A 25,729-nucleotide genomic window follows, 5' to 3' on the forward strand; every position below is an offset into this window, starting at 1 on the left:
AGACTGTACGGTGGGTGGCCAGAGGGAGGAGGCGTTCTTTCAGTTGAGATTTACAAAATGAGGAGGGACCATGCCTGGGAGGAACCTTTCCTAGAGAAGAAGCCACAGCCTAAACATATAAAGCTTGAAAAGCCTTACAATGTTTATGAAAGCCAAGGAACAGGCAAGAGTGGTGAGAATTTGGACAGGGAGGGGAATGGAGATAAGTATGAGGGCAAGGTCAGGGAGCCAGGGAGCCTGGATTAGATAAGATCTCACAGGATATACTCAAAGAATATAGACTGATTCTCAGTGAAAGAAATTCAGTAATTATGACCTACTTTATTTGTGAATAACAGACTTTCTCCTAGATTGAGGGCAAGCCCTATTTATTGTCATATTTTCTGCATCTACTATGACAAATGTTCAATAACTGTTGAACTAACCTATTCAACCAATACAAGGGTAGTATTTGTACCCTAATTAATGCTGCAAATTTGGCCAATTTTTGGCTTACAAAAGCAAAAATAAAAGAAAAATCTGCCTGAGATAACTCAGGTATTTTGGAAAGAGAGAAAGAAGATGGTAGAGAAACTGCATCTTGGATCAATTCATTTCCTATATATCCATTAAGCCCAGTAGGAGCTGGGGCTGTCTGTATTGGGCACTCATGTGTGGACACTGGTATCCTCCAAAGGAAAATTAACTGAGGTCCAAGGGGTCAAAGAAAAAAGCAAAGTGTTTTGCCAATGGCAGGAAAACATGGTTTGAGAATTATGCATTTAAGAGAAAGAAAGGAAGTGATGCCAAGATTATTTTGTAGTCCCCATAATGACCACCAAGTGACATGTTGGCCCAAAAGAGTGTTTGACAACTTTTAAAGAGCCATATTTGGAGTAAATGGATGAGAGAAGCAGCCTATAACTCACTGGACACTATACTGAATTGCCTCTGTAAGTTAAATATTTCTCATTTGAGGGAAGTTTATACTTTCTAAGATGCTTTCTAGCATATTCTCAGAAAACATGCTTTATACAAAGTAAACAAGTTCAGGAAAGACAATATGGTGGTTTGAAAAGTGAATTTGATGTTTCACTGTTAACAGACAAGAAATTGCTAGAATGAGAACCTTTTAAGTTTGCATAATACAAGTATTTATGGTCTTTTTCAAATCACTACAAATGTGCTTGCTCAACAGCAGTCATTCATACATTTTGTATCTTTGGGGGATGCTTAATGTTGTAGATACATAAGGAGTCTAAGATAATCAAGGTTAGAATATAATAATGTATATGCTAAAAGAGATTTTGAAAAATTAGCATTTACAAATTAGCAGCTCCCACTTTCGAATTCTGGCTGCTTTTTAAATTCATAAATACTATATAAGACTCAGGAATAAAATATTATAGTGGGGATTAAGAAACATTTTAATGAGAAAAGGAACAATATTCAAAGGCTAGCTTAGCATCCCATTGTGCAATGGATAATGAGTTAAATACTGCCATATTGATTTCATTTTCAGTTTAGCAAAGCCTCTTACCCGGAGGCCGTGGAACCGAGGATTACTGTAGAAGAGCTTCATCTGCTCAGATGGAAGTGGTCCTAGCACCTTCTGAATAGTAAAAAGTTGGTCAATTTCGCTTTCTCCAGGAAATAAGGGCTGTCCATCACTAAGCTCCCCAAGAATACAGCCCACTGACCACATGTCTACAGACTTCCCATAGGGAGCTCTGAAAAGCAAAGGGAGAGATTATCTTGGCAAGTGAAGAAATACAAGGTCTTAATAATTTCCAAATTATTCTGAAGAGATTCATGTTTTGAAGCATATTTATGTATTTAAGGAATTTTAAAAATACCACTGGAAAAAAATGAGACTGAAAATAAGGAAACATGGACATCCAAGTAAAAATTCAGAACACAACTGAATAAATCTACACTAATAAAGATATTGGTTTAATAACAATTTTTATTTAGTATACACAAGTTTGAAATCTGAGTATAACTTCAACATGAATTGCCTAATAAACCCTAATATAGTGTACATGTCTGATTAATAACACTTTACTTGGGGAATGAAATGCTCCTAAGAAATACATTTTCTAAGTAATTGTATTTTAGCTCTCTACATGTCAGAAAAGTAACATTTTATCAATTTTTTTAGCTCAGCCTATTAAAATGTACTACTGACTTACATGTCTCCTTAAAAAAATACTGAATATTATTTAACCTTTAATTACTTAGCATCACAGTTTCCAATAGCTAAGACAGTGCTAAGCTCTATTATATTATTTACTTGAACATAATTGTATTCTACACACACACGGCTCTGATAACTATTTCCCTCAAACATTTTTTTAGTTTACTTAGGAGTTTATAGCTCACTTGTAGAATCTGAGTTTATCAGAGGGCTTTAAAAAGAGAGATGCTGTTACAAATGGAGGCCATCATGAAAATCTAGGTATCCCCAAAACATTGTTAGATCTATACCCCAGTATCTACAGCCTTAAATCAAACTATGGTAGATTAAGAAAGCATCCAAGCTTTGAGAAGAGAAAGCCACAATAAAATATGTGAAAAAGAATATGGCATGAAATTCTAGAATGGCATAATGATATAATAGTAATAGAAAACTTTCAAACTAAACCACTATTGACATTATACAGAATATGTTTCTAGTATAATAAATCACTGTAACTATATGTCAATATTTTATTAATCTCTCACTGTAACAATATGTCATTTCATTTATCTCATTTCCTTCCCACAAAAACCTAAAAATCATATGCAGAAACTTCATTTAGATATTTTGGGACCTTGCTAGGGAAGGAAGGCTACTATCTTTCTTTCATATCTGAGAGAAAGAAAACATGTTCCATGGTACTAGGTGGAGAAACCTATGGAAAATGTCCACATCCCCACAACAAGCTATTTTTCTTCTACCATCTGATTTGAATAATTTATGCAGCTGGAACTATTTTGAATGTCAAGGATAACCCTGAGAATGTATAAAAATGCAAATTCTTAACATAAAACCAAATATCAACTGATTTTAATGGAATTTTTATACAAATAATATGGTTCTTCAACTAGTACTTGACAATCACTCAATTAGCAATATTCAATTTAGCTCAAATTAGTTTTTTGCTCCCATTTACTTTTGGCAGCTACCACACATCTCTAAACATAATCTCAGTCTTTCAATAGGTATTATTAGGCAGCAAATACTCTCTGAAGATTCACAATAAGGCTGTCCTCAGAATGTACTCTTTGAGGCTATCTTATAGACAAAACCATATTATAATGAGTCCTTCTACCATACTTGAGTCCTTGGATGCAGTTTTAAGAATGATTTAGTTCATCCTCATTCTTCATTGGCAAATAGTGTTCCGTAAATTTGAGTTCTAAGTCTCCCCCCCGCAAAAAGAGACTATATATCCCATGAATGCAGAAAAGTATACAGAATAAGTAACACAAATGGACACAAAATCAATTCTAAATCTAAGATTAGAAAGCCAAAACTCTGTTCACATAAGTGAAGGGTTAGCCATCATTTGTTTCTCAAAATAAAGCAAGCTTTTTATTTTAAAAAATAACAAAGCTTTCAAAAATTGATGCCCATAATTTTTATGGGCTCTAGGCCAGAAATGAACCAAGAATTATCACCAGATAGTTGGTAGACACATTCATATAAACCCTCACTGAGTAACTTAAACATATACAGTCATCATGCTCTTCAGAAGAGACCCACAAATTTATATTGCTATTATATATAAACAGTATCTTTTAACAATTAAATTTCTCACATCTCCCGCATACATGTATGGCACACAAAGAAAAGAAATGAAACCTACAAGGTATATACTTGTCAAGGCATACCACTATGACTAATTTTATTTGTAGATGTACCTTCTTTCTCCATTCTTGGATAGTCTTAAAGAAGGAAACACAATCTAGAGAAAATACTACAGCCAGGTGTGGTGCTGCACACCTATAATCCCAGCACTCTGAGAGGCAGAGGCAAGGGGATTATAAATCTGAGCCCTGAGTGATTTGGTGAGACCCTGTCTTAAAATAAATATATTTAAATCGGGCTGGGAATGTATCTGAATGTGAAGGCCCTCTCTAGGTTCAATCTCCAGTACTACAAAGGAAGGAAGAAAAGAAAAGAAAGAGAGAGAGAGACAGAGACAGAGAGAGACAGAGAGAGAGAGAGAGAGAGAGAGAGAGAGAGAGAGAGAGAGAGAGAGAGAGAAAGGGAAAGGAAAGGAAAGAAAAGGAAAAGAAAGGAAAGAAAAAAAAAAGAGTGAGTAACCTGACCACACACATTTGACCAATCAGGGGGTCTATCATCCTATTTGGTCTCTTTTTTTGCTGTGTGATTTCAGGCAAGTTACTTTCCTTTCCTAAGTCTCTATTTCCTTATCTGTGAATGATATAAATAAAATGTCTTTAAAAGAAAAGAAAATACTACAACTAGGGCAGGTAGAGAATTAGCCATGAAAGATGGAAATCAGAGCTATAAGCTCCTTCTTAAGCTCTAGAGTTAAAATGCATTAGAAAGAAAAAAAACCTTATCAGAAAACCCTTCTTGGGGTTAACAGATCAATGACAGAGTGCTGAAAGTATAAGGCTGCACAAAGTGGATGGATGTGGAGATGTTGTTGAAAAGAATATCAATGCAGTGCTAAATAGAATAGACATTTATTATCAAACAGGATTTACACTGTTCAGAGGAAAAATGGCAATTGGTTCCATATTTACCCCATGTGTCAAGCAAAGTGGCTGGATGTAAGAAATACCTGATAAACATTTGGTAAGTATTTGAATAAATGAGTGAATGAATAGATAAGCCAGACTGTCAAACTCTGAAAATACTCACATTCTTAATTTGGAAGAGTATTAGCAAAGATGGCTGCAAAAATTTCTGCCATTTGTGTATGCATGTCACTTTTGTAATGAGGCACTGTGTTACTTCTCCCATCAAGAGATGGGATTTATTTCTCTTGGCTATAAAATATACTTCAGCCAGAGGCAAAAGCCATGCTGTTTCACACTTGGAAAGCACCTTTCCTTTGGGGATTATGCTCTTGCTGAATTTTCCCACTATCACACTTAGAAACAGTAGGACCAGCCTACTGAAAGATGAGTCCCTAGGGATCAGCTTCCACATGACCTTGCAGCAGACTAGCTACATAAGCAACTCCAAGATAGACCAACAGAAGAACTATCAAGCTGAATGCAATTACTGACACTTAGAATCCTCAACAATTAAGTGGTGCTTGTTTCCCATCATTTCATTTGTAGGTGGTTGTTATACTGAATATATAACTGACATATTTAATTGATGTTCTTATTTTCTATCAGTGAACCCAAACCCAATGATAAAGAATCAGTAGATGTATAGAGTTCATTCTTTTTTTTTTTTTCCAGTTCATTCTATTTTGAGACAGTAACTCACCCAAGTAAAAGTTCTGGGGATCGATACCACCTGGTGGCCACATATTCTGTATAATTAGCATTATTGCCCTCTGACAGATTCCGTGCGAAACCTGAAAGAATAATGTCATGTTGGCAAAATATTTTAGTGCTAATATTTCAAAAGAACATCAAAACAACATAACTGATATTGAATGGGATAGGCCGTTTCTTAATAGCGTGTCCTTGTTACTTTAAAAAGTTCATATGTTAATTAAAATATACAATGTATTTACTACAATCCAGTTTCCTATGCTAAAGAAATCCACACTCCATGTTTTTCTAAGCATTCAAAACATATTTTAAAATCAGCTCTCCTAAAAATGCAAACTTCAGGGACCCACTGATGGGTGCAGCTGCATAAGCATGGTTCAGACTGCTCCTGGGCTTCTACATCTGAGATGGTATGAGCATCCATGTGGCTCCCCAGGGCCTATTTTAGTATATGTGATACTGAAGCGAGCACTCCCGAGGGCCTAGAGCAGGTTCCGGGCATCTTCATATCCCACCTGGTATATGGGGCCCTGGCTGAGAGTACAGAGCTGCTGGCAGTCAGTGATGACATCCTTGAGGTCAATAGTATTGAGGTTGCTGGGAAGACTTTGGACCAAATGATGGACATGATGGTGTAATAATGTAGTACAAGGTACGTCTAGGCCTCTGACAGTGCCTCCCTCTCCAGGACCTGGGGCTATTGAGCCCGACAGTGACAATGACAGCAGTGACCTGGTCCTTGAGAACCGCCAGACTCCCTGCTCCATTGGGCTGTCTCAGGGGCCTCCATGATTGGACCTGCATCCTGGCTGCCTACTTTCTGGTGCCCATAGCTCTCTGTCCTTCCCATATGGTCAAGAACAGGCCAGCTCTGGCTGGGGAAGTGGCATACAAGTTGATGGTAGTGGCTTCAGCCTCTGACAGGCAAGGATGCAGCCCCTTGCCACTCAAGGCTGCTGGGACATGACAGGTCCTCTCACTGGGAGGTTTTAGCTTGCTCACAGGGCCTTCTTAGCCTGGGCAACATTACAGATTTTCTACAATTAAAACAATGCAAACCTCAGGAATAAAATGAAATCCTCACTAGAGCTGGAAGTCAAACTAGCATCTCATTGATGGTCATTAATTTCACTATATAGTATTTATCTGCTTACTGTTGGTAAGCAGTTCCAGCCATTATGTAAACAACTAACAGTTGGCAGTGATAGAAACAACGCAGGCTAAAATTACTGTCATCTCCTAATACCTGAGAAGCATATTGGGGAATCTTAATTATCTTATAGATTCACACATGACTTTTTTTTGTACTGGAGATCAAACTCGGTACCTTGTGCTTGGAAGGCAGGAGGCGGCGCCACTGGGCTAAATCCCCGGCCCTCACACATGACTTTTGTCCCGCACTCTTTCAAGAGGTTTTTGGGGATCACAGCATAGCCACAAGTGAGGCAACAGGATAAATTAATCACCCATCTAGCTCAGCAAGTGTAATATAGGTTCATTATAATAGTTACAGAAAACTGAAACATTAGAGATAACTGACATGCATGTCAGTTCTGAAAAGTGGCAAACAGTGTTTCCTAAAATGAAACAGCAAAAACCAAAAACAGCCAGAGCAAAAAACCAAACCCTTAACTTCAGTTAGTCAATACTTCTTTGTGAGACATACTTTAAAGAAATATTTATATTTCTGAATGGGATTCTTCAAACCAGACAAAGGATCTGTATGCACTGAAAAGGAAAGCACTTAGGAAGCCTTTCTTAGGGATGCACACACAGGACACAGAATAACCTATGTGGTGCTGCCCAGAGGAACTTCCTGCTCATTTAGAACAGTCTTTTCCTTAATAAATAATGCTAGACTAGGTGGTTTCTTCTCTTATTAATCATTCCAAAAGCATTTCTTTTGTATTTATAACCTGCTTTATAAATTTCAGTAATCTTGGAATTTAAGCAGATCCATGGCCCATAGTAAATGGTGTCTAAGGTGCACTAAGTCACTGTGTTGGGTGGGACTTACACTTCAGAACAGGAAGTCAATGCTGTTCCTGAAAATCATAATGCTAAGGAAATGCTAGAAATGGCAAGATCAAAATCTTTCACATACATTAAATATTAATTATTAAATAATTAATTTAAAAATTTAATTAAAAAAAAATTTAAACTATTAAATATCTCATTTTTGTTTTTCTCTTTCTTTAAAAATAGGCTAGAGCAAGACTTCTTTGCAATGTTTTTGTCAAGAATTATGAAGAAAATTAAAGTTTTTTTTCAGACAAGCAGGTTCATATTATTCAAATTCTTAGAAAATATTTAGTGAAAACAGTTACTTCTAACTCCCGCACTGGGCAAAACGGATCATTCTACAAAGCAAATTCTTTCTATTCCTCACTTGTGCAATCCATCTGGGTACTAACTGAATCTAAATTTGCTTATGGTAAGAAGATGCATTCTTAGTTATATATGTAGGTTTACATTGTACTTGTGATACATGAATATATGAAACAAATTTTAAAAATTAAATTGCTATTTTTCAGCATATAGATTAGGTAAAATTATAATTTAAAAAAATGACCCAAGCACTTAACATCCTCAGTTATGATTTAAAAATTTTTCCACATTATTTTAACTGTTTAACACCACTTAATACAAAGTTATCTATATAGGAGATAATATATAATTTTTTTGTTTACTAGGAGACAGAATAATTTAAAAAACCACTATACATTCAATCCAGAGCTGGAATATCATTTATCAGTTACCAGTCTTATTCACTGAATATTTAACAGTTCATAAATGGAAGTATTTTTAAAATGCTTTTGACTTTACATACATATAATCATTGCACATACACAGTACATATGTATTTACATATTCAGGCATATCTTTAGTGATTATGACTAAACCTCAGTTTGTGAAATATTTTATCCTACTCCAAACAGGAATCATTAAGCGCACATATACATGTATTTACTTTACTCTTCATGAAACAAATACTGGATGGACTTTAAAAAATTGTACATAGCACTCTACAGAGCAAAGAGAGAGTAGTATTCTTCTAGCAATCAATTTTTCACCATGTGCCAACAGAACTTTCCTCTGCTAATTTAATTCAAAACATAAAAATTACATTTAAAATGCCTTTTAAAAGCTACATATGTGTTACCTTAAATTAATTCTGTAAGGAACAGGACTCAATTTCTTTTAACTTACCAAAGTCGCACAGTTTCAGAACATCATTGTGGCTGATTAAGAGATTTTCTGGTTTTATATCTAGAGTTTGAAGATTAAAAAACAATGAATATAAATGTTCTTATTGACAATGTTACATCACTGCAATGGCATCTAATTATAAATATCTAGAAGCCGGACATTGTGGCACACGCCTATAATCCTGGTACTTAGGAGGATTGTGACATTGAGGTGAGCACAGACTACATAGTGAGTGAGATCATCTCCAAAAAAACAATAAAACAAGACAAAACCCCATGAAAGTAAGTTTAATAAAAAACTGCAGCAGTGAAAAGCCAAGTAACTAGCCAGATGTGGTGGCACACGCCTGTAATCCCAGCACTTGGGAGGCTGAAGCAGGAGGATCACTGTGAGTTCAAGGCCAGCCTGAGCTACATAACAAGATCCTGTCTCAATCAATCAATCAATATAAATAAAATAAAAACTGAGTAACACATTTTATGCTGGTACATAAAGTTTCAATTGATTTTTTTGAGAAATATGAATATCACAGTTTAAAAAAATCCTTGTAAGTCTTTAAAATTTAATTTTAGATTTTAGTGTACTGGGGATCAAATGCAAAGACTGGAGCATGCTGGGCAAGAGCTCTATCACTTAATCACATTCCCCAGCCCATGTTTAACTCTTTAAGGCATTAGCTGGATCTCTGAAAAGAATTTAAGAATGACCAAATCTAGGCCAGCATATTTTGAAGACTATTTTTACTTTATAAAATATTAATACAAATTTTTGCAGATAGAATATAAAATGTTTACATCCACAAGGTATCTTAAAAAACACTATGAGAGTAAGTAGCTATCATTATATTTACTGGAGAAAAAAAAATCCAAGAAAGGTTTCCTGTATAACTGCTATATATAAACATGTCTCTTTAGCTTGTCTGTGTGGTTTACAATTACCAGTATATAATTCTGAAGCTATACTATATGAGTCAAGTTATGATTTCTAATTTTTTCCCATGGATCTTTTGAAGATGTGATAGTTGAAAGGTAGAAATTTGCACAAATGGGGCTGGGGATTTAGCTCAGTGGTTTCGCCACCTGCTGCGCAAGTGCAAGGACCTGAGTTCGATCCCTGGTACCAAAAAAAAAAAAAGAAAAAAGAAATTTGCACAAATAGAATTCAATAAAAAATAATAGAAATTAATAATAGAAATAGAAAAAAATAAAATAATAAAAAATAACAGAAATAGGAATTGCATTCAATTGAATTTGCCTTTGGAAAGACATCTTGCAATTCTATTTTTAGAGAATAGTACCTATCATCTATACCATATGGTGAAGCTGTAAGTGGCAAAGGGCAGGGGTAATGAAATTTGTAGATTTCAGAATCATGGTTTCCACCACTAATTCACAGTTAACAGATTCTCTATAAATTTAAGCCAGTTTCATGATGGAAATGCAGCTAACTCAGCTCCCCATTAATATCCTCAAAAATAATATGGCCTATTATTGGAATCATTACCCTAGACACTAGATGTCCAGTTGACTTAAGAGATCTATCCATACCACTGACAATATTGTAAAGTAATTGCTATGAGAGTCAAATACAAGACAACTATTAATGCTAGAAACAGGAGTTGGTACTCTTCGTAGGACCTTTAAGCTTTTCTTAAAAGTGAGATTATTTTAAGGTGATATCCTTGTGCATCTTTATAGCTAAATTAAATATAACATTCATTTATCTGATAATTCAAAAATAAGAAGTGGGCACTGCATCATTTTCTGATAAACATCTTTTAGCTTCATCATTATACCAATTTGTGTCCCACTACTGAACTCTGCAAAGCAAAAGAGAATATCAGGTGAAGATAAATAGTGCAGAGTCAAAGATGATGCTGAGCAAATAATTTCCTTCCCACTGCTATAAGCCAGTAACTTTGGGGCAGTTAAGGACAACTTAAGACATTTTATAATCATGGCCTATGTGCAAGGTTGATCATGCCCAAAACCTCCATACAATGAGCACTTTTCACTAATGGCTGAATGGGTAGGGAAAATCAGGAGGTGAAGATATATATTGAAGATTGTTGCCCTAAGCAAGAATGAAATGTAAGTGCCAATGGGGGCCAATGACCATCTATAAAGCCTGATCCTAAGTTGATTTACATTACTTGGTTTACTTGTAGGACCAAAAGGCTATGGAAATCATCCATTCGCTACCCCACCTCCATCCCAAAGAAGCTTAAAATTTACAATTATTGAATACTTTTATATCACTAGGTGTTTCTACAGTTCAAAGTGGATCTGGTTATATAAAGATCTCACCACAGTATCTAAATATATTGATGATCCATCCTTGTGGTACAAAAAGATTTGGAGGGCAAATAACTTCTCAATCCCATACTTTCAAAATGTATTCAAACAGAAACATTCTTAAGACAGCAAATATTTTAGCTTTATTTGATGTTTCTTTAGTATTTTCCATTTAATAAATTCCATACTCACCTCTGTGGACAATATCGTTCTTATGGCACCAGTGAATAGCTTTGATTAGTTGATAGATATAGCTTTTTACTTTTTCAGGTGGTACTCCATTTGGCATTTCTTCCAGCAATTCAAGCATATTCTAAAAGTTAAACAGAGAGCCATTATTCTCCCAAAGTAGGTAGGCCCATAAATTATATATAATTTTAAAAGGCATCAATTTTTTTATTTGTTTTGCATTTCACCTACAACTCAGGTCATGGTGAACCAGGAAACTGTATTAAATCAGTTTTCTTTTGTGAGAAATTCCATTTTTGCTGCTCCTCTATGCTGCTCCAAATAATAATTATGTGTAATTTCACTACTCCTAGAGACATTTAAGCATCTTTAGAATAATTTAAAGAGAAAAAGAATACAAAGTAGAGATATGACACTAATCTATAAAGTGTCATTTTAACACAGTGTGTTGTGTATCTTTCAAAGACTTTAGTCAACTCAATTTCTGTGAGTGACTTGGATAATATTCTTTTTTTCTAATCAGGGTCTTTCTATGTTGCTTAGGCTAGTCTTGAACTCTTGGGCTCAAGTGATCCTCCTGTCTCAGCCTCCAAACTATCAGGGATCACAAGTATGTGTCACTGCACCTGGCTAACATTCTTACAAAGAAAAAAGAAAAGAAAAAGATTCCTAAGATTAGCAAAAATACATTTAGTATAAAAATTAAAACAGGCTAGAAAGTACTGCAGAAATGAAAATCTACATGCTCCTAACAATTTAATATTCAAAACTTTTACTTTGGAGCCATAAATCATTATAAAATTCAGGCCAAAATTTTGTTAACTTGGAACTTTAGATAGCAGCTTCCACTGAATTTCAAAATTAACCAAACATTCTCCGACTTCTCTGCAAAACACACTGGTAAGGCCCATAGCACAACCATAGCTTATCACTTCCAGACAACCACCCAGGATAGCAGTTGTCAAAGTGTGGCCTGAGGACCTACCGACCCATGAAGCCCAACTATATTGATCATAGCACTCAGATGTTCACCTTTTTCACTATGTTGGCATTTACATTGGTAGGACAAAGCAATAATGAATAAACTACTGGCACCCTAGCAAGAACTGGCCTTCACTGTTATAAGTACAAAACAAGAGTTTTAGTGAAGGATGTCCTTGATGAAACAGTGAAAATATCACTTTTACTAAATTTCCATGTCTTGTCAAGAATTCACACAACAAAATATAGATACACATAGAGCACGTCCACTGCATATGTGCCATCTGAACTATGACTGTCTTGAAGCACAGCACTTGAGTGACCATTATGCAAGCTGAGCTACCTTTTTTGTGGAACACTATTTTTTACTTGAAAGAATGGTTGACACATAAACTTATTTATGTTAACTAGCATTAATGGGTTTATCATTGTTATTTTTAAATGAATTTTTTTTCAGTGCCAGGGATTGAACCCAAGGCCTTGCATGTGACAGCAAACAGTCTACAATGCCTCATAATTTTGTTCTTACTGAACTGTGTACTCATGAAGAATCACTTGTGTTTATTCTCATACCTATTTATAACAGATGCACTTGGGGTGTTTTTTTTATTATCAAGAAGTTTTATTGGTAGGATTTTTTAAAGAGTGGGTTTTAGACCACTAAAGGATGATAATTCAAGACAGGACATATACAAAGATAATTAAAATACTACATACTGTCTAAAAGACCATCTGTACTTGGTTGTGTTTTTTTTGGTACTGGGGATCGAACTTGGGTCCTTGCGCTTGCGCAGCAGGTGGCGAAACCACTGAGCTAAATCCCCGGCCCCTGTACTTGGTTTTTTAAAAACAAATTAAGTATCACATCAACCAATGAAATAATGTTTTTAGTTTTAAAAGAGAGCTGTTGTTTGTAAGAAAACAAAGTTGAGTACTTTGAAAGACTTAATAAAGGAAAGCCACAAAACACATTACTTTCTAATCAAAGGTGAGTCAAACATCTATAAAACACCGGTAAGGGACAGAGGCTAGTGATGATGATAAATACTGAAGGACTCTGTGAGATTGTTTTGCAAGTGTTTCTGAGCATTTGCTTCACTTGTAAAGGTACATTATGGGTATGATGTATGTATGAAAGACCAATCAGAACTTTAATCAAAAGAGCAACAAGCAAAAGACCTTGACCTACTGCTAAAGCACAATACATGTATATTTATGCTTTCAGTTAAAATAAAATGTTTAAAGAATGTAATAATGCATCATTTGTTATGATTCTCCACTTTTTTTTTTTTTTGGTACCGGGGATCGAACTCAGGTCCTTGTGCTTGCGCAGCAGGCGGTGAAACCACTAAGCTAAATCCCCGGCCCATGATTCTCCACTTTAATTGCCTTTTTCAATTAATAAATATACAGGAGGTCCCAAATACACAGGAAGAATAAGATGACTTTGTAGTATAGAAAACAAATTGTATCCCCCATTTCATATTCTGCTCTAGGTTCCTCAGTGGTAGTGGTAGTGGCAGAGATACTGTTCCCCGATGGCCATTATTCCCTTACTCTATAGGAATACAATTTTCAGGTGGGGACTTAGCAGCCCAGAATGAAAAGCACATCTCCCTTCTGCCTTGCAGGTAATGTGACCATTCAACTATGTCCTGGCAATGGGATGTGACAGTTGGAGCTCTATATTGATCTTAAGGACAAGGTCCCCATCTCAGAAGTGGTGGAGCAAAAAAGCAGAAGCAGCCTGGACTTCCTACTATGTGGCAGAGCCATCATATCACTCCTGTACTGCTTACCTTTGTATTCGCCTGTGAGGGAAAAAAAATTTTCTATCTTGTTTTAAGGCAATGTAATCATGGGTTTCTGTTTCCAACCTCTTATCCCTTAAAGCAGTGGTGGGAAACCTATGCCACACATGCTGAAGCCAGCTGTTTGTTATCATTGCAACCTTTAAAAGGTTCGCCATCACTGCCTTAAAGCATCCTTCTCTTTGTCTTCCTAAGACTCAGAGTCGACTGTAAGGTACTGCCACTGATGGGAAGATCACCTTCCATGTGACAACCACAGGAGCAGGGGAGAAGCCCAGGCCTGGCTATCAGAAGACTGGAGTTCTGGTAGCAGCTCTGCTACTTAACAGCAGAGAGAAAGATATACCAAATTGCAGATACACACTGGTGAGCTCTCCATTTGTTATATTTGATTATTACTTATCATGAACAATAACCATGAATGGACTAGAAAAAAAATGCTAGATTTGTCAAAATTTTAATTTTTAATTACATTTTAATGCAATTACATTTTTAATTAAATTTTTAATTACAGTGAAAACTGTAAATTATGTGATTGTTTGTGACAACTAAAAAATAAAGAACATTTGATTTTCCCTGGAATCCTTTTCTTAAACCTTTTTTAAAATCTCAACTTCTAATGTTATTTTGGTAGGGAAAATACTTTTGGAGAATATCTAATTCAGTGGTAGTAAACTTATGGCATGTGTGCTGCAGCAGGCCATTCATTATCATTGAAAGCTCTAAAAGGTTCACCATCACTGATCTGACACAGAAAAGGAAACTTAAAACAGATTTTGGAAAACGAGCGTAAAAGTAGTTCTTTAAAATGATAAAGTCTTCTTGTATTTTTCAAGTTTTGCTAGTAATAAAATTACTACATACATATTTATTTCACAAAATAATTTGTAATGATTGAATGAATTTTAACTCACATTAGTGGTCAGTTATCTTGACAACACTGTTTCCCATTTGATGACGACAATGGTAACATTTATGGCACAAGAACCTGGGAATTGACCTAAAGCAATTTTCCAGCTCCAATCTTCATTAAATAATAGCAAAGGAAATCAGCAGGACCACCTATTTACTCAGCAAGGAAACTTCCAAAAGGTTCCTCTGGCTCTAGTTTCTTCTACTGTTAAATTCTTGACCATAACTAATGCGCACATCAGCTGCTCTCCAGGAAATCTCCAGGCACCTAATATTGATTACGACAGCATACGTTTGCCCTTAGAGCACATCATTAAAATTGTTACTACCTGCATGCCTATAATACCAGCAAGAGGATCACAAGTGCCAGCCCAGACTAAGCAACTTAGCAAGACCTTGCCTCAAAACAAAACACAAAAAATACAAAAAAGGGCTAGAGATGTAGCTCAGTGGAAAGGCTCTGGGTTCAATCCCCAGTATCAACCCTGCCAAAGTCACTAATAAGGTAATCTTTTTTTTTTTTTTAATTTGAAGACAATTGGAACAATGCGTGCTTTTCTTCTCTTCTGTGGGATCTGATACATACCTCTTGTATCATCAGTTTATCCATTTCTCCCTCAGAGGCTTTGAGTTTAATTAAAATAAGTCTAAAAAAATCACTTGAGACATAGATTCTAAAACTTCAGAAGCCAAATCAGTATATTGCTTGAATGTAAGATTATCTTTGAATTGTTCAATTTTACAATATCCTCAAATATATTTCAGGACCTCTAATGATGATGGATAATAGTTTCATTTTTAAAGTTCTCAGATTATGAGATCAACAAATTATATTAAATAATAATACTTTCTTTAATAATGTAAGAAGTGGTACTAAACAAAAGAACCAGGCAAATCTGCACATTGGCAATCAATGGCTTACTTTTTCGACATATTCAAACACCAGGTACAATTTCCCCCGCCGACGAAAGGCTTCCTTCAGCTCCACGATGTTTTCCTGTTTGAGAGTACGAAGCATTTTAAGCTCTCGTAAAGTCGTTTCCTTGACTTCTTCATTTTCTAGAATGTAGACAATGGTGAAGAAAGAAAAATTTAAAATTTCAATCTGCTAGTCACAGAATTTTAAGAGCACTGAAAACATCCCAATGTAATCTTCTACTTTGAGCACTTCTGCTTAAGATGTCCACAGGAAGACTCTTAAATACCACATTTTCTTGTTGAAAGGATCAAGAATGAGAAACTCAAAAGAAAAGGTTTACTTGACTAGCCTAAACTTGATTGTTTGCTTGTATTTTCGTATATTCCTTACTACAAAGTATATGTGTAAAAACATGAATTTATAGATGCAACATATGAACCAAGTGTCATTTTACCTCTAGAGTTCTCTGTACCGGAGCAGAAAGTATTTAAAAGAGTCATGAGAATCAGCCATATCAGTGTGCAGAGCCTCTGTGCAGCCAGCATCTGTAGCAGTTGATGTCTTTAAGGCTGGCCTCAAGCTTTGGCTTATAAGCGCATTTTATTCCTCAGGCTGCACATCCACAACCTCAGTGAGTAGAGGCCATGTATCAGGCATCCACAATCCAGCTTGTAGCCAAATTGCAGAAATTCTTAGAGTTTCTGATCTTTTCTCTGCACAGCAGCTGCTGTGGGTTCCTGCTGCCTTCCTGTGGCATGTCCATCTGTCCATCCCAGATGGCGTAGCTGTTCTGGGACAGAGAACTTATGCTGAACCAGTTATCTGTTCTGTAATACCATCAACTTCACTCATGATAACCTCCACAGACATGAAGGAAGGACAGAAGTCACATTAACTCTGAGGCATTAATGGGCAGGAGAGCCAGGAGCCAGTATTTCATTTGAAATGAGTGCTTATGATAATTTCAGACTGTGAGGAAATCCTAACCACTGTTTTCATATGCATGCACAAAGGTGCAGGTTCATAATCCCTATCCCTCACCTGTAATTCCTCAGTCCCAAAAATAGTTTAAAAACTGAAATTTTCTCTATGTTTGGGATAAACTAATTTAGAAGTAAACCTGAATTGACATGAGACCACTTATGGTCTTTGGTTTATCATACCTAATATGACTATTCATTCATATGTTGTGCTATAGAAATACTACTTATTACAGGGCACTATACAACATGCCACATTTCCATTCTAAAATTCCAGTTACAAATTCTATAACACATTTGGCCTCAAAATTTGGGGTAAGGGCCAGAATCCTAGCTTGGGAGCTTAAGTTGCATGACCTCAAATTCAGGCACATCTTCAAGTCTGAGGAAGAAGAACATGGAGTTTAGGAATGGGGACAAGAAAGACTATGCCTTCTAGGACGAGATGCTTTCTAAGCAAGGCACACAAGAGGGAAAAGGCTGAATGGTGATGGGGATAAAGAGGGGGGAGAGAATGTCAACTCAGAGCCAGGAGTACTTCTCAACTTATCTCAGCCCCCTCTCCCAACCTCCTTTCAACTGTACTTAAAGAAAAGAAACTAATAAAAGCAGGGGCTTTGTAGCACTGGAGTATCTGTAACAAAGAAGGAACATAAAGTACATACTCTTTTTTGAACTGGTTACATAAGCAAAGTATTCTACTTCAGCCAGAAAGTGGTTGGAGAACGCTGGAACACAGGTTAGGAAAGGACAGCAATTATGCCTACAGAAAGACAAGAGCCAGTGGTAGGAAAGGCTAGTGGTGGCAGAAGCAGGGAACTGGCCCCGAATTAGAAGAGAACATGACAAATAGATGCTATCCAGCAGTAGGAGGAATGGGTGAGAGGCAATCAGGGCACTTCCCCAAGAGGCTTAGAGGTTTGTCAGGGGACAAAAGGTTAGCTGTTCTGCAAGTTGGAGCTGAGCTCAAGAAGTGGCATCTGACGGCTATTAGAATGCAACAGCAGCCCCAGCTGCTGTAGCCAGGGACCACTACCAGTCTCCAAAAGCAGCTTCTGGAAACTCCCATCTCATGCTTCTTTCCCCTTCCCTCACCTTAGTCTTTCAGTTCTGAAAACACACCTGAACTTAATTTTTCAGTGGTAGAACCTTGTATTTGTTCCCTGTGTCCAGAATGCTCAGCCTAGAACCTCAGCTCTTTACATCGTTGCTGGCTCCTTTGGGTTTCTTTGAAATATTGTTCCTCAAGGGCCTTTGCCAGACTGCAAAGCAAGTAGGCCCCTACCCCACTATTCCTTGTCATAGTACTCTCTGGGCTTTGCTTTCAGTGGCTGCCTTACTTTTTGATACACATTACGTTTCCTTTATCTGAAATGGCAAGTGTTTCAGATTTTGAAATATGTACATATACATAATGTATCTTGGAGTTGGGACTCTACACAGAATGCATTATGCTTTGTATACACCTTATACATACAGACTGAAGGTAACTTTATACAATATTTTTAGTGAGCCTGCATTTTGACTGTGACCCTCTTGGTTTCAAGTACAGCACTTTCAGTCTTCTCTTTCAAGCTCAGAAGGCTGCTTATTATGTAATAAGACAAACTAAATTTATTTTCCCTTATTCACCTCTCACCTGAGTTGTTTCTATCATATATGACTATGAAAAATGGAGGATCCAGAAAACTGATAGTACTCTGGGTAAACAATATGTGTGTGTGTAAAATCTGTGTAAAATTCTTAAGAGCATCCATAAGCTATGCTGGAGCTGGGTACAAAGTTGCTAATAAATATAGCTGGTATATTATCCCTAATCAAATGCTTGGTGAATCAGCCAGCACATGAAAAGCAAGTGAAAAAGGGACACTTCATATTATTACCAATTTGTGTCAGTTTCACTTTGCTAATGGATAAAACTCCATCAGAATAGCTGAGTCAGAATGGTCAGAAGAAACATCGGAATAGGTCTGTGGGGATCTAGATTTCAGAATCAGCCTTTTAACCAAATGACAGTATGACATGTAACTTTGGGCAAGCCACTTACTCTTTCATCAGTAAATAAATGCCCCTATCCAAAATCCTATGGCCCTTTCTAAATCTAAGAATCTATGATTTCTTTTCACTAAAGTGTTACTGATTATAAACCTAAACATCATTGCATTTTGGTAATTTATTATATATATATATATCATTCAAATCTATACTGACTCCACTTAGTAATGGCTACAAAGAGAAAAGATAAATGACCCTTCAAAAAGCAGCACGCTATAAATCCCCTAGCATGTAGTGCCAGAACAACCTCACTTGAGCAGCTTCTATTAAAAGTTGAGGCAAGGGGCCGGGGGTTTAGCTCAGCGGTTTCGCCGCCTGCAAGGTCCCAAGTTCAATCCCTGGTACCAAAAAAAAAAAAGGTTAAGGCAAGCACTTGAGCATTAAAATTGTAATGAAGGGGAACAGTCAGGAAGTCAAGTTATTAATTCCTGAAGGGCTAGCAAAATGCACACTTCATTACTTGGACATCCTATAATTTTGTTTCTCTAGGTTCCCAGCCTAACCTACACTCTATGATGAAAATTGTGGCAACAAATGATATGATGGGGAAAAAGTATGAACAGTTCACATGCTTCTCTCCTCAAAGAAGCAGAAAATAGCAAAGCATTTCAATGGGCAGTTTTTAAAGGTAGCAGCACAGACCACCAAAATCACTGTCTCACAATTGAAATAATCCTTTTAGATTCTCTACCTGGGCTGGTTCCTCCAGTTAACAAAAGAAACAAAAGTTAACTTTCTTAGGGTGAGTGGACTGAAGGTCATGTTCTACCTCTTAGCCTGAGCTGAACACAATCACCCAGGGGACATGGTATAGCACGGTGAATTTTGGAGAATGAGTCAGAACACCCAGGGTTAGGTCTAGACTCTACTACTAAACTGGGCCACTTGGCTTACTGCTAAAGCCAAGTGGCTAAGCAGCATAGTATGGGTGGAAGAAAAACTCAAGGAAGCTCCTAGGTTTGCATTTTAGTCTCAATTAATCATATACAAGCTTATCATCTGTGAATTGGGGTTATGGTTATGCTGGATTATTCTGAAGGTCTCTTCCAGCTCTAAGAGTCAGCACTTCTACACAATGCCTGCTTACATGCATGGTAACTGACCTCATCATCAGTTACCACTGAAGGGGTTTAGTGAAGGCAGGAGGAGCAACTCTGGCAAAGTTATGTGCAGATAAATATATAACTCCACTGAGTGAGGACTAAGTGACACAGTAGAAAAAAAGCACATTAAAAATAAACAAAAAATCTGACCTACCTATATAGGCTTACCGTAGGTGAAGCAAGCTAACACAACTAAAAATCAAGAGATTCACTAAAGTAAAAGGGAACAATTTTTAAGAGGAAAGATCACAGAAGCAAAAGAAATTCAAACATAAGTGATGAAAAGAAAAATCTAAAGATGAGCAAAAACTATTGTAACTATTTTTAAAGAACTGTGGGCTTGGAAAAGAAATCCAAGAATAGCTGTAACCTACTTTATGAAATCACAAACCTGAAATTTTTGTATAGCCAAAGAGGCCCCCAAAGCAGACCTTTAAACAAATACACAGAAAAAGAAAACTCAATCCATCCTTGTACAAAACCATAGGAGCACCATGTTTGATTCTGACTGTCCTCATTGAAGAAAAGACATCAGCAGTAGGGCAATTAACATAGCCAGGGAAGTTTGAATGTTGGTGCTACTGTTTTCTGTACCAAAAGAGATAAGGGCCTTTCAATCTTCAGAGATGAAGGGCAGGTAAAAAGATGGTAGAAATTTATGAAATCATGAAAGTGCAAAATGGTCACCCAATCTTCGAAGAATCCCTGAGGTTTGAAAGAGATCCATTTTGGTATAAAAAGGAAAAGTGAAGTCATAACTAGCCAGGATGCTCAAGCTCAGTTAATCAAATTCTTTGTTAATCAAGGGTTGGAAATTTTGTTTCAAGGCCTCTCTAAAGGAGACTTTAGGTTCTTGAATTTAAGGACTCAAGATTATGAACTTTTATTTTATAAATGTTTTATAATGTTATGCAATAAAAGAGATCAGAATAATGCTTTCTAGGGTCTCACTAAAAATGAGAATGAAATAAATTGGGAGAAAAGAATAGATAATTAAACATTTTCTAATAATTAACAAGAATACATTCATTCCGAGAGAAAAATACTTATCTACAGAAAACATTAGCAACAGCAGGATATATAAAATGCAAGCAATATTATTTGCTACAAAGACAGAGAAAACCTAAATTCCACATAAAACAAGGACTGCTGCATGGTCCCTTGGAGTCAGCTTCCTAGACATATACTGATGCCTACTGATAAATAGGGAGGACCCACCTCATCCCATTGTCTGTATGTTCATGATCAAAAAGTCCAAAGACACAAAAGGAAGATCCAAAATAAATCTAAACCTTAGGCTCTCCTACAGAAAAGGTTTAAAAGACCATATTTTTAATTCTAGCTAGTCCAAAGTATCTGGTCTAAGTCAGTGCTCTTGGATTATTTAACAAATTTAGGACAGCAGGCACTTGTACATATCATATGTGTACGATCAACAGTGATAGAAGATTATCATCTGAACATCAAATCTTACATCTCATGGTACAAGATTGGGAGAATTAGGCTATATATAGTCTGAAAATTACTTTGTACCTAAATAATATCTAGTATCTTTGCAGTATGTGGTCATTTTTTCCTCTTATAAAATTTAAATAGCAGAACTAAAGAAGACTTCTAGTCAGTTAGGTATTTACTAGTCAATGTTTCTCTGTACCAATTTGATTAATAGATAATTTATAATATTCTAATTCATATTATCATTAAGAATTCACTATCCATGACTCCAAATTTCAAGAAGCAGAAGTTTTCAAAACAAATCAGATAAAAATTTGTCATCAAACATTTCTTTTCTTCCCTCTTTCTTCTCTCCCCCACCTCTCATGTATGTTTGTTACAGGGGACTGGACCCAGGGGCTACATCTCCAGCTCTTTTTTATTTTTTTTATTTACTTATTTATTTTTGAGGCAGGGTCTCCCTATATAGCTCAGGTTGGCCTTGAACTCACAGTGATCCTCCTGCCTTAGTCTACTGAGTGCTGGGACAAGCCTGCACTACTGCGTCCAGCCTTTTTATTTCTGATTTTGAGACAGAGTCTCAATATTGCCCAGACTGGCGAAACTTGTGAATCTCCTGCCTCAGCTTCCCAGGGATTACAGCTGTGTGACACCATGCCTGGTCCATTCTTTCCTCTCAATGGGAATTTTTGTCCCCACCAGGGCATCAAAATCTTTTGGGGAGAATCATAGGCAAAGACACTGATAAATAATCTCATGGAGTTATATCAGCTAACAGCTAGATAATAAAAACCTGAAAAAGATGGAGACAGAAAGGAATATGAAAAATGAAGAAAAAACTGACAAAATCTTTTTTATATATTTTGAATAATCCTCTTTATTTTTATAATTTTAGGTTCACGTTTCCATTTTAAAGTCCCAATATAATCTTGTATTTACTATAAAATTTTGATTGCCATTTAAAATAGTGATCTAATATCCTGGGCTGGGACAGTAAGGACTTCTTGAACTATAGTGGTCTACCTTAAAATGTAGTCATAAAAATGTTTTACATAAATCTGTGTATACACATGAATTTAACAAGACAGTAGGACATTATCAATCTTTCAAAGCTGCTAGAAGATAATATATATTCTCACAAAACATCCCTTTATATCATCACTTAGAGAATACTTTTTTTACTTCCAGAATACTTGATTAGCTTAAAAATGGGTCTGACCAAGTACAGGTCCTATTTCAGTTTAACACTGTTTAAATAGAACTATTTCATTATCTTCACAAAGATTTTAAGCATTGGATTTAAAATAATCACCATCACCATATCAAAAGAATATTTTCAGAATAACTAATAAAAGGGATGAATGAGAGCTATATGACAATAAGGGCATATAATATTGTTTATTATAAAAGGCTTGACTAAACTTAAAAAATTAATTCAGAATTAAATAGTTTACATAGGAATTAAATGGAAATCTTCACCCGTACAAAACTATGCATGTACACTTCACACTCCAAAAGGGCTGTTCACCACGTATCTACCCTTTCTTTGCATTAAGACACTACACTGGCTGGAGAAAAAGGGTAAAGACAGAGAAGACAGTACTAGATCTTCCAAGGAGAACTGGAAACAGTAGGAAAGTGGGCCTATAATAGGACTGGAACTAAAAAGTTTAAGTTTGTGAGTAACTGGATACCTCTTCAGATTCTGTCAAAGAAATGTTTTGAAAGTGTCCCTCTCCAAGTATGTGTTGCATATGTAGGTGTGCATTAACACTGTGGGATGTGTGACAAGACTGCAGGCCAGTGAGGAACAATAATGGTCTGGCAGAAATGAGGACAGAACAGATTAATGTTTTGTTTATTCAGAGATGTAGAGGCAGACCGAATGTTTTCCATGTCTAAACTATACATGCATTCCTGGATGCCACAGCTAGACATAATCTTTCTTGCCTCAAAATGATCCAAATTGCATGTCTCCATTCAGGCACTAAACTGTTTTCTAGTCTGTTTTATTATTTATTTATTTACAGGTCTTAATTCTACTAACAGGTCAAAGCTTCTTGAAAGCATCTTGAGTTACTTGTATTGCTCTGAAAGCTCCTGGCTCAGGGCTCAATGAATTTTTATGGACACACTCTTGATGGCACGGGTAAAATTTTAAAATTTATCGTGTAATTGGAGATAAACATTGGTATATACTGTATAGAGATTTTGAAGAATATGGTACTTATTTAAAATAGCAATATTATATATGGCCTAGGTTGTACTCTTTTTTTAAAATTTGATGATAATTATTATTTTTTGTGGTAACTGATGCTTGCCAATGTGCCCTGCAAGATGAATGCACAACCAGAACTCTCTAAACGCATGCAAAGGTTGTGCTTTGATCTACTATTGCAATTACTTTTTTTAGATCACCATTTGTCTCTGGGCCACCTGTCGTTAGCCCAAAGTCACCGCTCAAAGGGTTCATTTCCGATGGTCTCACAGTGGGTTGGCTCAGGGCTACTTTTTCTGTTAGACCACAGGCACACTGTTTGAAGCATGCCCCTGCCCCAGGACCAGAAGCTAAAAGCATTTTTCCAATGCCTTCCTTTAAGGCTGCCCTCACAATGGCTGCTGAAGTTCCCAGCTTATACGTACATGCTCCACATAGCCAGCACGTCAGAGTGCAGTTACATCAAATACTACTGAATTATCCTGCAACTTTTTGTTAACAAGCTCTTTTTATTACTTCATGTTTGCTAATTCTGAGGCAAGGGCAATAAAATGGTTTATAAATAAGAAGCTAGTGTCTTACAGTGCTTAGTAAATGTATGCTGATGAAGGTAGGCTATGACAGCTATCTTTATATTGCTGATTAGATGTAAAGGTTAATACTATGCTGGTATCTCTTATTCCTAAACCACTGTTTTTCAAATGGCAGGTTGTGACTCATTAGTGGTGGAATCAAGGTATCTGATGCCATGATAGGCATTTATATAAATTTATATGAACAGGAAAGAACAGAAAATGAAGTACCTTACAGTAGTATGATAAAGTGGTTTGTGACACTTTTACTTCAGTTGCATATAGTATAGAATGTGTATGGACACAAGGTTAGGATATAAAATATATTTTTACTGAGGTCTCTGTCCAAAATATTTTAAAAAACACTACCCAGAGTTCATTAAAGGACATGCATATTTTCAAAGATCAATTTCTCCACATGGCTATCTTTGGACGGCAAAGAGTCAAGATTTTACAACTAAAGAACTACAGAAATGCTTTTTTTCTTTTAAACTTTCAAGCCCATTACAGAGTAATATACTCCATTTGAAATGGTCTGAATATATAATCAAGATCTCCAAGTATGATATTTCTTTTTGAGAAGCATTTGTTCTCCCAATGAGTGATTCCAAATAGAAAATCACCCTGTTAATAACTGTCTCCTACTTAGCCTTGTATTTCTAATTCTGAGTAAGAGCTAGAGATCACAGCATTCAATACTGAAATCTTTCATACAGCATTCACTACTTGTGTGAACAACAGAAGTATTTACTTTAAATCAGCATTTTCATTTTAATTACATTTAAAAACAGTGTGGATGACTTTCTATCTACCATTTAGAGCAAGATTTCCAATGTCAATTTTATCTTAAAACACAAGATAAACTTTCTAATATCATGAGATAAAAGATTCACATAGAAGGAAATAAATATCTCAAAGCAAATCATAATAGATAAGCTATATTCACTGAGACTGTGACTTTAAAATTTCAAGAATAGGGCCGGGGATGTAGCTCAGCGGTGCTGCCTGCCTGGCAAGGACAAGGTCCTGAGTTCAATTCCCAGTACCAGAAAAAAAATTTTCAGGAATACATAGGGTCTAACCAGCTAAATCCCACCTCTTTCACACTTTCTTTACAAAAACTTAGTAAAGAAGGAAAAAAACAACATATATACCTTCACTGTCCTTGAATTTCTTGATTGCCACAATTTCATGTGTTTCCTGCAAAATAAAAAGAGGCAGAAGGAAAGTCATTCTTCAGTGTTTTTCCAATGAAGGATCCGTATATTCTGGGACAGAGTACCAAGAATCCAGACAGTAAAAAACCGATCATCCTCCTCCCCAGTCCCTCATTTCTTGGTTCCAAAATTCTCTCTCTTACCACCTTGCAGACATTGCCAAGGAAGGACAAGGTAAAAAGGGGGCAAAGTGCAGAGATGGTAACAGAATATGAATGAATCACAAATCAGAAGTGTCAAACTCTTTAGTCTACTCAAAATTGGCAGGACATAAAAGGAATAAAAAGAGTATAAAACAAGACCAACAAATATTCATATTATCTTTGCTAACATTTTAGTATTTTTTCTTCCAGTAAATTTTCTTG

The 25,729-nt window shown here is 36.2% G+C and overlaps 1 protein-coding gene and 1 pseudogene across 7 annotated transcripts in view; one reads left to right on the forward strand and one right to left on the reverse strand.

The window, feature by feature from the left end:
* The window catches only part of Cdkl5 (cyclin dependent kinase like 5), a 191,416-nt gene that overhangs the window by 43,165 nt on the left and 122,522 nt on the right, over window positions 1–25,729 (reverse strand). For all 7 annotated transcript variants that reach the window (XM_004866145.4, XM_087193680.1, XM_087193681.1 and 4 more), the window contains 6 exons: window positions 25,302–25,347; window positions 15,768–15,904; window positions 11,145–11,265; window positions 8,659–8,718; window positions 5,438–5,528; window positions 1,520–1,709 (listed from right to left, as the gene is read on the reverse strand). In XM_004866145.4, the coding sequence (XP_004866202.1) occupies window positions 1,520–1,709; window positions 5,438–5,528; window positions 8,659–8,718; window positions 11,145–11,265; window positions 15,768–15,904; window positions 25,302–25,347 (645 nt within the window). The remainder of the gene's footprint in view (window positions 1–1,519; window positions 1,710–5,437; window positions 5,529–8,658; window positions 8,719–11,144; window positions 11,266–15,767; window positions 15,905–25,301; window positions 25,348–25,729) is intronic.
* On the forward strand, window positions 5,871–6,369 carry LOC110345968 (partitioning defective 6 homolog alpha pseudogene; annotated as a pseudogene).

Source organism: Heterocephalus glaber, unplaced genomic scaffold (assembly GCF_053883595.1).
Source record: "Heterocephalus glaber isolate CG9 unplaced genomic scaffold, H.glaber_assembly_v1.0 deba00001594, whole genome shotgun sequence".
In the NCBI taxonomy this organism is placed as follows: domain Eukaryota; kingdom Metazoa; phylum Chordata; class Mammalia; order Rodentia; family Bathyergidae; genus Heterocephalus; species Heterocephalus glaber.